The sequence below is a fragment of the Aulonocara sp. 'chitande type north' Nkhata Bay genome, linkage group LG16, assembly GCF_057382095.1.
Source record: "Aulonocara sp. 'chitande type north' Nkhata Bay isolate Kocher_YH1m ecotype deep benthic linkage group LG16, A_spYH_male_GT1.1, whole genome shotgun sequence".
Taxonomy (NCBI): domain Eukaryota; kingdom Metazoa; phylum Chordata; class Actinopteri; order Cichliformes; family Cichlidae; genus Aulonocara; species Aulonocara sp. 'chitande type north' Nkhata Bay.
Genome location: NC_141359.1, coordinates 31,334,965 through 31,350,738, shown reverse-complemented (window position 1 = coordinate 31,350,738; position 15,774 = coordinate 31,334,965). Strand labels below are relative to the sequence as shown.

At 38.2% G+C, this 15,774-nt stretch overlaps 1 protein-coding gene across 1 annotated transcript in view; it reads right to left on the bottom strand.

Moving 5' to 3' along the window:
- The window catches only part of thsd7ba (thrombospondin, type I, domain containing 7Ba), a 191,172-nt gene that overhangs the window by 21,823 nt on the left and 153,575 nt on the right, over positions 1–15,774 (bottom strand). The window contains exons 17-18 of the mRNA XM_086266240.1: positions 1,484–1,617; positions 193–352 (exon numbers count right to left, since the gene is read on the bottom strand). Of these exons, the coding sequence (XP_086122366.1) occupies positions 193–352; positions 1,484–1,617 (294 nt within the window). The remainder of the gene's footprint in view (positions 1–192; positions 353–1,483; positions 1,618–15,774) is intronic.

The window sequence follows — 15,774 nt, the reverse complement described above, 5'->3', positions numbered from 1 at the left end:
TGAAATACGTTGTTTGATCAGCTGGGTATTTGTCCATTTTTACCTGCAGCTTATTATATATATATATATATATATATATATATATATTTGTTGTTATGGATACAGTTGAGATGAAAACAACAAATCAAGCAACTTACTCCCTGACAATTTGTCAAATAACAGCAGAAACGGCCACTAAATTCTGTTTCTTACCACAGGGCAGTTGCTCCAAGGTCCCCAGGGCGCCATGACACAGTCATTGGGGCATGCCAGATAGCAGACCTGGGCTCTCAGTGGCATTTCCTCTTGATCACACAGACTATCCTCCACAGTGCTGTCTTTCCCATTCCCCGTTGTTCCTTTCTTTACACACCTATGAGCGCAGCAGATGCAGCTGTGTAATAAGTCTCTAGGGCCCCAGAAGCACAACTTTTTTTTTAGTTTTAAAACCCATTTCTGAGTTTATGACTCACACTAGATTACATGTTTATATGTTTTTGGGTCAGGTAAAATTCTCAAGGTAGTTTGTTTTCACTCGAAATATAACTACAGATTTTTCCTCGTTAAAACGGCTTAATTACATTTCAGGAAGAGTAACATATTGTTTGTCAAGATGATATGGAATTGTTGTCCTGCAGCAGAGAGAAAAGATTCCCAGCTGGATGGTTGGCTTCAGTCGGATCTCCTGCTTAAACAAGTCTTTACTAGTGTGAGGTCATTATTTGTATCTCTCAGAAGTGGGTGAATTCATGATAACTGATGAACCAGTGACTGTTACCTAGTTTTACTCGCATAGAAGTAGTGATAATCTAACTTTTAAGTAATTTATTCAATAATGAACTCTAATAGCTCATCATTATCTATTATTAGTAGTCTTTTTTCATTCTTTAAAGGAGTAACAGTTAATCATGTAATAGATCATTCCTGTTACCCTGGTCATTCATTTTACAGTAAGTACTGATATTTTTACATCATTATTGTACATTTATCTAATATGATAAATGTACAAACCTTAAACATTCAATAATTATAGGTAAGGGAATTTAGAACACTTACATACAAAGTACAAACAAAATTTTGCTGACTATTCTCAGAAGAAGAGAATGTACATAAGGTATTGTAAAAACTCTTCTTTTTGAGTGGTTGATTAGCGCAAATTAGTTTCTGTTACTCACACTGAACAAGTCCAGATCAGTTTCTTTGGACACAATAACACAATTGCCCAAATCAGTGTCTATTCTCTCTGACGATGCTTAATCCAACAGCAATGTCAATACTTCACTCTTTTTCTCTGTGGCTTTTTAAAGTAGCACTAAAAGGCAGTGCACAAAAATCTATCGACACTCATTAGGAAGCTGTGGATTGTTTTTGACTGTTTATTTTCCCTTGGCATTGCGAGTGCTGGGGCCAGTGAGAGTGCCAGATTTAGGATCGTTGGCAGTCTTCTCTTTCCATTGTTGCAACGCTAGGCAAGCAGTCTTCTAAACCTAACCTACTCACTGACCTGATCTTGCGGCTTTGGACTCCCTCCCCACAGGCAGGCAGGTCGTCCACAGTGTTGATGGTACAAATGGACCATGGCTCGGCCCTCCACTCGTATTGGCTGCATTCACTGTAGCATGGCAGAGCCTCATACACCTGTATGTACATACACACACATACACAGGAGGAAAAGGACACGTATAATAAACAATAGAAGGAAAGCAACTAAGCATGTGACCTGAAAAACTAGACATGCATACAAATTAACTCATACACACAGTGACCCCACCTGCCCTCCACACACAAGCATGCTACAAAAGGAAGAGTTGGTTGTTACAATTATAGCAAAAATGTAGGAACACTTTTAGTTTTCACACCTAATGAGGTGTCTCTGTAGCAGAAACAGTATCTCACCTGGGTTTTCCTTTGGTAAAGATAGAAAAACACACCGCTTTGAGCTTTCAGGCTTAATTTCTTACATGTGGTAGCATTTACCTTCATGTTTTGTTTATTTTTACCATCAAGCACTTGTGTATTCTTGAGATGTTTTGAAGTCTGCGCCTGAGTTTTATGCCAGTCGATGTTCTTTATATTTTAGAGCATAAATGAGGCTTAAACATAATTAAAAGTTGACAAAATAATACAAATTGTGAGGACAGTCAGAGTAGCTAGAGAAAATGAAGGCTGTACTACAGAGAGGTGCTGAAAGACGTTTTATATACAGCTATAGATGAAAAGTCTTTTTTCCACACTAAAATAAACCTGCGCGTGAAATGGAGAGAACAGCATGGGGTGCGTAAAACGACAATGAGCATGGCAACGGGCCCTTCAGCTGATGATGTAATTGGCTCGCTTTTGAGGCTATTCACTTTTCTCCACTCAGCCACTGAATCTGGCATGTCTGTTGAACCAAGGGAGCAGCCAGCACAATGCTCCTGTAAACACATGTTTACTCTCAATCTATGTAACTGTCTGCCACAGTTAAAGGTGCACTCTTGAGGACAATTTGTGGAGAAAGCTATGACAAGCTGTAATGGGTGTCACCGTGGTGTGTGCGCTCACGAGTGTGTGTGCGCTGAGATAGAGACAGGGAATGATTCTCGAGTATTCCCTCCCCTGTGGGCCACACAGATGCCTATTACACACGTCATCATCTCCCATCTGTCCCTGCAGATGCCCCTAGCTTGGTAAACTGGCAACTGTTCTTCTCACACATGCTCCGCTACTACTGCAGAAACACAGCACCAGCTGAAGGGCTAATTTTTATCACCCAAAGAGTGATTTTTAAGCCATTTTCCTCAATTGCTACACTATTTATTCATCACTGATCCCAAACTTTTCAACCCGGGCTGGAGCGTCTCAGTTCAGGTTCACACAGGGAGTAAATTGCAGTTTAAAGCAGGTGCAGCGCAACAAAGAATAGGAACAGCCTCGCCTTTTTAGAGCGTATCGCTCATTCATATACATTCATACAGCACTCTGTTCTGTAATTCCCCCCCCACATGATTTCACACCAATGGCTAATTTAGAGTCAGTCAATAACTTTACATGTATGTCTTTGGACTGTGGGAAGATGCTATAGTACCAATAGGAAACCCACAGAGGAACAGAAAGAACATGTAAACTCCACACACACAGGCCCCAGACGACCGTGGGATTCAAACCAATCACTCCTGATATGTGGTTCCAATGCAAACCACTCCACCTTTCGAGTACAACTTTTGTCACACACACTTCATTACAGACGAAAGACAAACAGGCGGCTCTTTTATTCCTTTTAAAAGACTCCTAAAATCATTTTTTTTAAAGATTAACAATACAATAATATCATCTGACTCAATTTCTTTTTAGAACACTTTAAAAAACTGTTCACGATATAATGAAGCCCTGACATCTTGGCAGTGTGAATTTCTCCAGTTAAAAAGCAGATGATGTATCCTCTAAATGCACTTCGGATAAATTACTTCTGTTCGTGTTGCACTCGCACCAATCAAACTATTGTTCTTTCTCTCGGCCGAAGGGCTAGAAAGGTCAGAAGTATATGTGACTTGGACAGATCCGGCATGCATTCTGTCTTCATTAGCTAAAGCAGAGTATACGTACAGAATGAATAGCACTGACCTGAGCCTGCGTGGATGTCCATATTAGCAGTGCATGACAAGCCAGAAGTTGGGGCAGGGGAGAGAAGAACAATGATATGATCATTAGTATAGATTTTGCCTGCAGTGACAGAAATGTATAGTTCTGCGTAAATTTGAAAAACTGCATTCTCCTCGGTGTTTCATTAATGAGGGTAAAGGATGATTAGGTACTTTATCATCTACAGTGAATCTAGGCGTCCCGGATAGTTTGCCAAACTGAATGACTAAAAATGCTGAGAGAGTTTTTAAAATGCTGCAGTTGGTTGTAACAGCTGTGCTCTGGCCAGACCTGCAGCTGAAGGCAACTCCAAGGAATTAATTTGTCTGGAGATGGTGAGCGGGAAGTCCGCGTGAATAAGCATATGCTCAGAGAGGCTGTGTGCTCTGTATCTAAACAAGGTTACTGAATATAAAGTGTTATCTCACTGACAAGTTTCTGTTTGGGTAATTCTGAATGAGTTTAATTAAAACATTCGAATAAAATACACAGCTTTAGATTTAAACATATAGTATATTCATTCAAAATGAATATTAACTAGACTTGTAATGCTTTTTTAAGCCAAATGATTCTTGAGATGGCAAATGTACCACTGCACAGTCATGGTACAAAGATTATATATTGTACCTTCTTTCAGTTATATGGCTTTAAATATTAAAAACAAATAACAGAAGTTGGTTGATCAGACAAGGTCTTAAAATTTGGTAAAAGCAACCTTAAATGAAGAGCAACATATGTCATATTACGCAGTGTCATTACTTATTAAACAAAAACTAAAATGCAATGTCTGAAAAACGATGTACACCCTTACTGCTTCCATTGGAAGAAGGTAAGAAGTAGTCAGATGTTGTTAATCAAATGCACTTGATTACTTGACAATCAGCCCACGCAAACACGTCTATATAAGCGGACATTTAGCACTTTGCTGGTCTGAAGCATTCAGGTGTGTGTTAACACCGTGCCGAGGAGGAAAGACATCAGCAATAATCTTAAAGAAGCATTTGCTGCTGCCCATCAATTTGAGAACTGTTGTAAGGACATTTAAACAATTTCTCCATCCTCCCACAGTGGCAAAGACAACTCACAAGTAGAAAACATTCAAGACAGCTGCCAGACTTCCTAGGAGTGGATGTCCCACCAAGTCCACTTCAAGTCAGGCTATGTGCCATAAAAGCAGAGATTGTGGCAATTTGCTGCCCTGGGGCATTCAGATGTGCCATAACACAATGCCACAATCTTTCCAGGAATCTCAAATTCACCGAAAGGTCAGACTGTGAAATGTTGAGAGGAACCGCAAAAAACCAAAGCGCTACATCTCAGACTGTAGAGGCCTCAGTCAGCATTAAATGTCCATGACAGTACAATTATAAAAAGACTGAAAAAGTAGGGCTTGTTTGTGAGTGTTGTCATGAGAAATCCTCTTTTCTCTAAAAAGAACAAGGCTTAGCTTTGCAAAGTTGCATCAGAACAAACCACAAGACTTCTGGAATAATGTCTTTAGCCATTATGCACACAGCATCGCAACATAAAACACCCCATACTAGCCGTCAAGCACAGTGGTGAAGGCGTGACATTTGGTCATGTTTTGCAGCCACAGAACCTGAGCACGTTGCGTTCATTGACCCAACCATGATCTCCTCTTATACCAAAGTATTCTATTCTACAGTCAAATGAGAGCTTATCTGTATGACAGCTAAGTCTTGGCTGGGTTATGTAACAGGACAATGATCCCAAGCATACCACCAAATCCACAACAGAATGACTGAAAAACAAATTAATCAAGGTCTTGCAGTAGCTCAGTCAAAGTCCAGACCTCAACTTCATAGAAATGCTGTTGTGGAACCTTGAGCTATGCAAAAATGAAAGCCCACAAGCCTCAATGAACTGAAAGAAAGGTATAAAGAAGAATGGGCCAAAATGTGAGAAATTGACAAAATCACAGAAAATGACTACATGCTATTGCTGCTAAAGGTTCTTCTAAAAGCTACTGCATCATAGGGTGCACTTAGATTGTTTTTCTTTTGGTAAATAAGTAAAGAAAAGATGGAAACTGTTGTGTGTTATTTTATACCTGAGGTGTTTTAGAAGCTCTTAAGGCTCAGAAGGGCTCTTTCCCCCCCCGATTATCATATCACCATACGTAAAACCTTGGAATTGAAAAAGGTTTAATTTCTTTTGACTGTATATTCTTGTGCTGATAAATCCCCATTAATGCCAATGCAGCAAGTTTTTCCTTGTCATTTTGAATCATTCTTTCATTTATGCCTTTTTCCCACTTGAATTGCATCAGAATAAGTAAAAATATTTAGCAGTGAATATAAAGTCCCATATTTACAGAGGAAAAAACAATCTACTTGCAAGACATGGAAATAAAACTCCATGGCTTCGCTAGATGCTAATTTGTACATGGCTCCTGCCCAAAAAACAAATACACACATACCTACTGTACTCTAGAAGTTTACCCAGTGATGCGCAAGTGCACATAAAAAGACAACACACCTATACACAATCAGATAGATAAAAGACCAACACAAAAGGACTTGAAGCACCAGCAGGCCCTTCTGCAGGGATGGCATTTTATTGTAAACAGAGAGAAAATGGAACACGAAGCCTTGATGCTGAGCAATCTATTCTATAAATCTCTTTCATAGTGTCACTGTGTGCCTCCAACTTCAAATAGACTCTGCAATTATTGTCAGTAGGCCCATGGATGAGCTAAAAAACAATGGCACCACTGAGAAACACAGTAGGATCTATTCTGGGGTGATGATGACCTCTAAAATACACTCATGAGATGATAACTTAAAATGTGCCAAAATACAGTATAATAGAGCCTTGCTTTTGAAGACGTCAATTTGGGATTTTTCAGAAGAGAAATACAACACTGCTGAATGAAAATACAAACAAACTGATTTAAGATGACAGAAGATGAAGCTGGGATAGGAAAAGAACAGAACCAGAGGTGGCAAAAGTACAGACTTCTTGTACTTAAGTAGATACCTGGTTAAAAAATATTGCAGTAATAGTTGCAGTGCTGAAGCAAGTTTTTTACTCAAGTTAAAGGAGAAAAGTACAGGCTGTTAAATGTACTCAAAGAAAGTAAAAAGTTACTCTTTGAAGTATGATTCTACTAACTATTTTTGTGCAAAGGCAACAGAACCTTGTGCTATTTAAATAAATAACTAGTTTCTGTTGTCTACATTAACTCAACACCTAAACAGTAAAATGAGTCAGGAGATACCGGGGGATTCAGCAAGTGAGCTTCAGTAGGTTTTCTTATGTGATCTGCAGACCTGCTGCTCTTCGTGGATTTACACAACTGAATTCAACAAGATGTCAGTACTTTCACAAGCTATGGTGGCTGATGTTGATCCCCTAACATTGACACTATGCTGTTTATACTGGTTTTACACCAGACAGACTTATAACACTTTAATAAATTAATAGATAGATTAATAAACTGAATTCCAAATTTATACTGAGTCACAGGAATTCTGTGAATGTACTCTTTCAACACGCTATACTGTATAGCCATGTATAGTAGCCACAATAGAAGAGCATTGTTTAAGCATTGTTTAAACCACTGTAGTTGTTTTATGTTGCGAGCATCACAAAAGCACATGGCCGACAGAGACCTGACCGTAGCTGCACTTAATTTCAACAGTTGGTCATTGACCATTGAGTTGGTTCTTATTATCCTCACCCTCTCTCTCTCTCTCTCTCTCTCTCTCTCTCTCTCTCTCATAACTGTCTTCCAATTAGTTTTCTTACTATCAAACACTTTCATGAACCAAAGCCTTTACAAGATTTACAGTCTGTCTAACATCCCCTTTGGACCCACTGCTGTGTTGGCTCTACTGCAGGGCAACGCTGTGACTTTCTGTAATTACACAAATTGATTGCCAATCATGCTTTGAAATAATCTCCTTTTCTCATTTATTTTGTAATCTATTACAAGAACCTAGCTCACCAAGACAGGAATACATTAGCAGAGACATTTTGCAAGTACTTAACCTTGCACCATAATAATAGATGTGGTCAAATATCTTTTTCCACATACAAGAGCCTCAGCATCCGCCCTTGTCTTTTGCAATTTATATCACTAGTGTATGTGAAGAAATTCTGTTTCAAATAAAAGAGTCCAACTGTAAACACTTCTGAAGCCATACATTGAGCTAAAAAGGACAAGTTCACACTGACTGTGGTGTTTAACCTTATCTATAACTTCTGCATATTTACAAAACTAGGAATATGTCTAAAAATTCACGTAATATGAGAATATGTGTATGTATATGGGAAATTTGACAAATAATTTGCAGACAGTAACCAAAACAGATGTGCATAAGCACCAGTCTCAGAGATCCCATGTGGGAGCAATGGCCATTCTTTCAGGATTTGTGGTCTGGCCAGCTGATGTCAGAACAAAGACCCATCCCTGTTTTGTCTGGCGGTCGTGGCATACAAATTTTTAAAAAGAGGTTGGTCAGTGGTTTTGAGGTTTCATTCCATTAACTAACAAAGGAACTACAAAAAGAAAACAATTCATTATTTATTATTATCTTTTCTCTATAACTTGCTTTGGACATGACAGCGGTTCTACCATGAGCTTCTTGTTCACTGCTGCATTTCCATTGCTTATAACACATAAAACTTGCTACATAATTCCCATGCTCCGTTGTTGTGTACACAGCTGAAATGCCATGGATGATTCCAGGATGTGTGAGGGTAGTGGCTGGCTTCTGAAAAACATGACCTTTCTGCAGTATTTCCCATAAATATTGTAATTTCCTTCTATGTGAACTTTTCTTCTTCCACTTTCACCCATTAGTCACAAAAATACTACATCAAATAACAGTGCAAGAAAATAATTTATCTCACTACTGGGCATATTCCTCACAGTTTTGAAATGTTTATTAGTGCAAAATGGCTTTAGGAAGCTCAAAGAAACACACTGGAGGTGTGACAATGTGACAGCAACACCCTGTGAAGCTAAAGTAAAAGAAACACCTGGAAGTGCAGTGCTTAGCACCGTCACTTCACAGCCTTTGCCTGGTTGTCGCTGGATACTAACAGTTGTTAGGTTATTTAATTGGTACAGCTAACCTTTTTTATAACCCCATTTCTGAAAAGGTGTGTAAATATTGTGTAAAATTAAAAAAACAAAAACATAATGCAATGGTCTACATATCTTATAGATTCAATAGAACATTTTAACATACCAATAGTTCAAACAAAATGTACCACTTGGGGAAAAAAAGATGCAGTATGATGTCTGGCATTGTCTCGCAAGGTCTTCTAAAAAAAGATGTGTACAGCATTGATGGTGCTTGTCCGGATGTTCTGGGTATGAGCTCCCCAAACCATCACCCCAAACTGGCTTTTGAACCCAGCATTGATAACAAGCTGGTTGGGCCCACTTACCAATAACTTCCTGAGAACTCAGGAAAAAAGTATCTTTCAGATTAACTTTTTTTGTGATTTCTTTTTGGAGCCAAACAAGGTCACCCAAACACATGAAATATCATTGGAAAGGCCACAGTCGTGATGTGTTAAATAGGGGACTATTTAGCACATCAGGACTTAGTGGGGAAACTCAAATAATTCAAAAGATATAGACCAAAAAGAAATGTCCATTACAGCAGACATAAATGAATAGGCTCGGTCTCAGGAGGGTAGTCCGAAGGACATAGTGTCCATCCATGTTTTACAAAAAGAATTTCAAATTTTAATTTGTGTGACAACAACATTTAACTTTTCCTCAGTCCATTTTTAAGGCGCTTAGGCCATGGACGACAGCAACATTTCTCTATCATGCTCACATAATGCTCCTTTGTATGATAGCACTTTCACCTGCATTTGTGGCACAGTGAACCTTTATTGACCTGTTGCAAATGAACCTAACTATTTACTACTAACTACTTCCTCTTTAGTTCCACTTACTTTCCCAGCCTTTTATTGCCCGTCCCAACTTTTTTGAGATGTGTTGCTGCAATCAAATTAAAAATGATTTTTTTTCTTCAGATTTTTCATGAATTGTATCAGTTAAAGAATTGATATAGGGGTTTATGAGATTTGCAAGTCATTGTATTTTTATTTTAATTTACATTTCACACAGTGTCCCAACTTTCAATTTGCTTTTGATCATCTGGTTGGCTAGAGACTTTCGAAGGGCTATTTTAAAGCCCTTCGAAAGTCTCTAGCCAACCAGATGATCAAAAGCCTGTTTGAGAATAATGGCAGCACTTCAAACTTTCTTAACAAATATGCAGGGTCTGGCTTACAGGGGGAGAATATCATTTACCCAAGCAATGCCCTTAGTTAATTACACCTCAATGGTCATCAGAAGCTCCATCAGAATATGACTACAAAAGTCTGTCTTTCTAATGAAGCCAATGATGAGTTCACCATCTGGCTGCAGCCAGGTAAGCACAAGATATCTAACATTAATCCTGCAGTTTGGGATCCATCCATTCCCTTGAGTTGCTATGGGCTGTGTTTGATTTTCAACAGAAGGATGAACGAGACTTGACTGAGGAAAATTAACTGATTCCAACAGAACGGGGTGTACCCATACACTGCATATAAAAATGAATGTAGGTTTTAGAGTCACACTGTGAAACTTTGGTTCTCTTTAACCTTTTAAAAACATTCTTGATTTGCCTATGATCTCAACGACTAGTTTGAAATTTTATTCAATACAGGGCATTCATTTTGTCAGCTGTAATCAAAAGGACAATACAGCAGGGTATGCTTTAGGCCAGAATAATTTGCGACTGATGGGTCACTACAATGTCATCATGCAGTGTGCCTCGGTTCATCATACATAGAATAAAAAAAAAAAGACAATAGCTTTCTGTAAATGCTCAACTCAAGCATGTTCTATTTTCATTTCATAGTCTATATTAAATCTTTGGTGCAAGAGAATCGCTGTGTGTGAATGATATAATATAATAATATTCTAAATAAACTTCATGCAGTGATAAGATGAAAATGAGTTAACACCACCATACTGGCAAGGATAGATGCACATAGTATATGCCACAATAATATAAACACTCTCAACAAATTATTTACAGAAGTATGGAAATTACCAACATGACACACTCATAACTATAACATAACACCTGTCACGGCGATGAAGAGAGTCCCTAAGAACATTTACGACAAAGCAGAACAGCTAGTAACATCAAAGCAGCAGCTATCAATTTATTCACAGAGCCCGAAAAGTAAAATGCCTGAAAGTACAAACAATCAAGTGCTTTTACGGTAAGCATAGCCGATGCTGTACTTGCCAAATCTCAAATTTGCACTTGAATAAGGTAAGCAAAGCAGCTTATATTACTGAATAATGTCGCAATAATTGTGTACTTTGGGCTTTATTTTTGCTGCACTGTGAACAGTCATTATTGAAGATTTTCGAAACAACAAGACAGGGGTGCCTCTGTTACGGTAGGTCATACAATCTGGCATACAAAGAGCTCTCAAAAGCACTTATAGGTCGACACAGTACGTAGAAAATATTGCATATAATGGCTGATACAGTGTCTGTCACCACTGCACCCCTATTTACAACGGCCCACTTGTGTGTCTTCAGTACAAGCCAAGGTTCCTGCAAGATTTATCATATCAATATTGATTCATGGTACTTTTCACAACAGTACAAAGTGGTGACATATTACTGCCAAAAGCAGGTATAACCTTTGTTTTCAAAGTTCCGTGCCCCGGATGAGCATATGCACACAGTCTGCACAAAAATAATTAAATATTTGCTTATGGCTTCAATTTGCCTTCTGCTCAGTAAATTGTACCACTACATCTTACATGCTGTGTAAACTGTTTTGCTCATTATATTTGTTGTGCAACCTTATTTGATGTGCAAATGAAGACAGACTTGTTTTATAAAATAAAACAAAAATATGTTAGACTATAAGATATATAACATTTCCTATTCGTCATATTAAAAAAATTTTCGTTATGCGGTTATCCTGAAGCAAAGGACATGATGACTCACAGCTGCTGGCTGTCACAGTAACATGAAAGGCTTTCTAGCTTGAGAATTTTTCAGGAAAAAAAATGACATTCTGAGATGACTGAATCTGACCTGACAAACCCAGCTAAAATGGCTAAAGGCATTACGGGCAAGTTTTGGCTGCTTGTGGAAGATGTATATCCAACACTGCTCGCAGAGTTGTGCATTCCCAATGTCATATGAACATGATGTGGCTCTCTCATCTCTGGAATATATGAAAGCAACTGTCTGTCAGTGTAGTAACCCCCGTGGGTTCTGCTCCCTTCACGCATCAGTATGCAACAACTGCCTCACGTTAAAAAGCTTGCATTTTTCTATTGGTTACTCCATAACTGTAAGATAAATAACAGTAATATATTATTATTAATTTTAAAACATAATTTATCAAAAAAATAAACGATGGATGGGTAGATGGAATTCATATTAATTGTATTCAACTAGATGTGTATATATCTATAGCTAAAGACCACGTGTTGGTTTTATTCCTTGGGCAGAATCCTACAATTAGGTCCATAAAATTTGTGCTAAGAAATATAATTTTTTTTATATTTTACCTCAGCACACCACTGCAGTTAAGTTGAAGGAATTACAGCCATTTTTATACATAGGCCCTCATTTTCAAAGGCTCAAAAGTATCTTGACAATGAACTGAAATGACCAGGTTTAGGTGTGGGCAAATCGATAATCTGGTGCATTCTTAAAACAGGGAATGCACTGGCTAGCTTAACAACATCAAAAGGACTCCAGAAACATGGAATGCTAAAATGTATTGTTTCCAAGTCTTGTTTATAACTAAGAACACTCCAGAGGAAGTAGGTATATTATTATAAAAGTCTGCAATGTGGATGCGATGGCAAAATGCAGACCACTGGTTACACTAAAGAATAGGAAGCCAGGCTTTTTCAGAAATTTTCTGCAACCCCAGAAAACATTGTTTTTGTTTTCCAGGACTTTTCAATCTTTGAAAACTCTTTGGACAGATCAAAACAAGATAAACTTGTACCAGAATGATAGGAATGAGAATGTTTTCAGAAGAGAAGGAACACCTTATGAGCTGAAATATATTCCATCATCTGGCAAACATAGTGGAGACAGTATAAGCATGTGTGTCTGCTAGTGGAACTGGACCAGTAGTATTCTTGATAATGTGACTGCATAAAGAAGTAGCAGGATGAATTCTTATGTGTACGAGGCTGTTCATTCAGATTCAGTGAATTGAAGGTTCTTTACAATGAAAATGGGTAACGACTCAAAAAACAAAACACAGCCAAACAACCCAACAGTTTCTAAAAGCAACTGTCAACATATTTAGCTAGCTTCAGCAGACAATGTGTGTTGGTAAGAATGTTAGATTCGATGTGTAGGTTGAACAGTATTTTATTTAATCTGGCTAGTAGGAGAACAGCACACAATGCAGGCTCTAAGGTAGGTAAAACTCCCAGAACTCCAATTTCCCAGCAAACATATGCAGACTCAATTATTTTTTAAACTTGTTTATAACTTCAGTTTTGGCATAGAGACAGTAATAACGGTCACATGTTCATGAAGTGTGATTAGCTAATCCTCACAACTTTAACGGGACCGTGGTTTAGGTCGAATTGTATAATGCATGAACAACAGACACATCTTTTAATCATTTACTAAGTGAACAGAGTTAATTATCCTTTCAAAATAAGATTTTAAATCTGTAGAGAAAATCTGATAAACTAAAATACTTGAAGCCAATTACACCAAATGTATTAAAGATTTATCAACAAGAGCTAAGCCATGAGGGCAGACTAGATAAATATCAAAAACAAGTGCTGACAAGACTAGTAGAAATTTAATCCTGCAACAGCATCAAACATTTACATGTGTTACTGAAAAAACAGTGAGCTTGGGTATCATAAACAGCAGCACCATTAGAGCTTAGCTTGGCAGCAATACCAGCAGACACCATGACATTTCTCATCAGTAAATGTGTGGTTGAGATAAGAAACAAATTGTCAGTAAATTAAGGCCTATTTAAAACCGTGTGTCACCATTTTCATTTTCTTTTCTCTAAAGCAAGACACTGTTACCCAGTAGGATCAGCAGCCCCGTAGCTTACCGACAAATACATAAACACCCATGTGAACGGAGCCAAGAGATCAAGCAATGGCCAAGAAAGCACAACATACCTTATTTTGACTCTGTCAAAACAAAACAGAGTCTGGGAAATAACTGTTGACTGTTGTATTGTATATAGGATATGGTGGGTAAAATCTTAATCATTTACATCTACATATCATTTACATATACTTATAATTAAAATTCTGTCTTACCTTTTAAAAAAGTGGCATAGATTTTTAAAATAATTAAGGAATTTCTTTTGAGACTTTAAAACAACTGTGATGTTTGATGCATGCAACAAGCCCTATTCCCCTATCCTTCACACTGACATTCATACAGCACCTGCTGCATACATACAAGGCTTTCTCTCTAATAGACACAGTCACCCACATGGATTGATGCATCGGTGCAGTCTGGTGACAGAATAAGCCCAAGATTGAACCGCTGACAACTATTGAACTGTTTCCAATTCACTACAAAAACAACACTGTTTGTAAAAACTTATAAATTAAATATAATTATTCATTCTTATAGACGGGATAGATGAAGCATCATCATTTGAGAAATGGAAGGCAATTTTATTAATTTTACATCTTGCTTGTTGTTCACCAAAAAATTCTTAAAACAGCATCCACAGACAAACCGCTTAGCACACATAGTGCATGCAGTGTAGACCCCAAGGCCTTAACAGAATGAAGACATGTGTTATATGGAAAGTGAATATAGTACGTGATGTCTCAGCATTTGGTGGTAAACAGTTGGAGTTTTGATGAAATTCAGATATCTCTAGTAATTATAGATCCAATTTGTGTTTGCCTTGGAGCTCAGCTTTGACATCTGTGAGCTCTCAGTGGCTATCTCTCAGGGCATCTTGTGTTTAGCAGTATGCTACAAATAGTGGTACTCTTACATCAATGAGAAGGGGTTCATGATTTCATTAGAAAGGTTTTTGGGTGAATTCATAATTATGTTTAAAAATGTGGGATATACAGTGGTGTGAAAAAGTGTTTGCCCCCTTCCTGATTTCTTACTTTTTTTGTATGATTGTCACACTTAAATGTTTCAGATCACCAAACGAATTAAAATATTAGAAAAAGATCCCCAAAAGTTGATTCTGTTCATCTGGTTTTCAGTTTTCAGTGAGAGAAACATTTCGTCACTCATCCAAATGACTTCTGCAGTCTCAGTTGAATGCAGGTTTCCCCAACCTTATAAACAATTCTTTTGTACAATGACTGAAACTAGCATCACTGACAAGATCTTCAGTGGTGCCTTCCTGCAGAAGGCACAGAGTCAGTTGCTCAATGAACGGGTGAGACAACATTTTTTTTTACCATTGATGTGCTAAAATCAAAAGAGGCGCGGATCTGACAGAGACTTACAATGTTTCCAGATGAGAATACTCTTCAAAAGGTGTTTGACTTCACTAAGAAGGCTCGTCTAGCACAGCATGAAAGTCTAAGACCAGGCAACAAAGGAAGTTTGACCCACTTGTTGTGCGTTGGAAACACCAGCAAAATACGGAAATTCTAAGCGTCCAGACGAGAGAAGGATGCCGCACCGAGGATGTGGACAAGTGGGTAAAAGATTTGTCTGACAGACAACTCATCCAAGCAAAGAAAAACATCCTTGCAAAAGGGTTGCTGTGACACAGAGAAAAATCCCGCTAGTAGAACTGATCACAGCCACAGAAACTGCATTGCTGAGACAGGCTGAAACTTTCATCTGCAGCTGCTCTGCTTCCACATCTGCAATGTTGTTGTTTCGAATTGCTAAGCCCCCAGTCTATTTACACCTAGAGGCCAGTGCCCACTCTTTCATCTTTTGCCATATTACAATGCTGTGATTGCAGCCATTCCCCAACTGTTTGGAATGGTACTCATGGCCATTGATCAATTGTCAGTGATCAATGAGCTTTGATCAGTGGTTGTTGATCAATGGTCATGACAGTTTGCATATTAGTGGCCACGTGTAAAAAAAAGGGATTGCTCCCTAAACCTAATAACTGGTCGGGCCACCCTTAACAGCAGCAAGCATTTGCAATAACTCTCAAT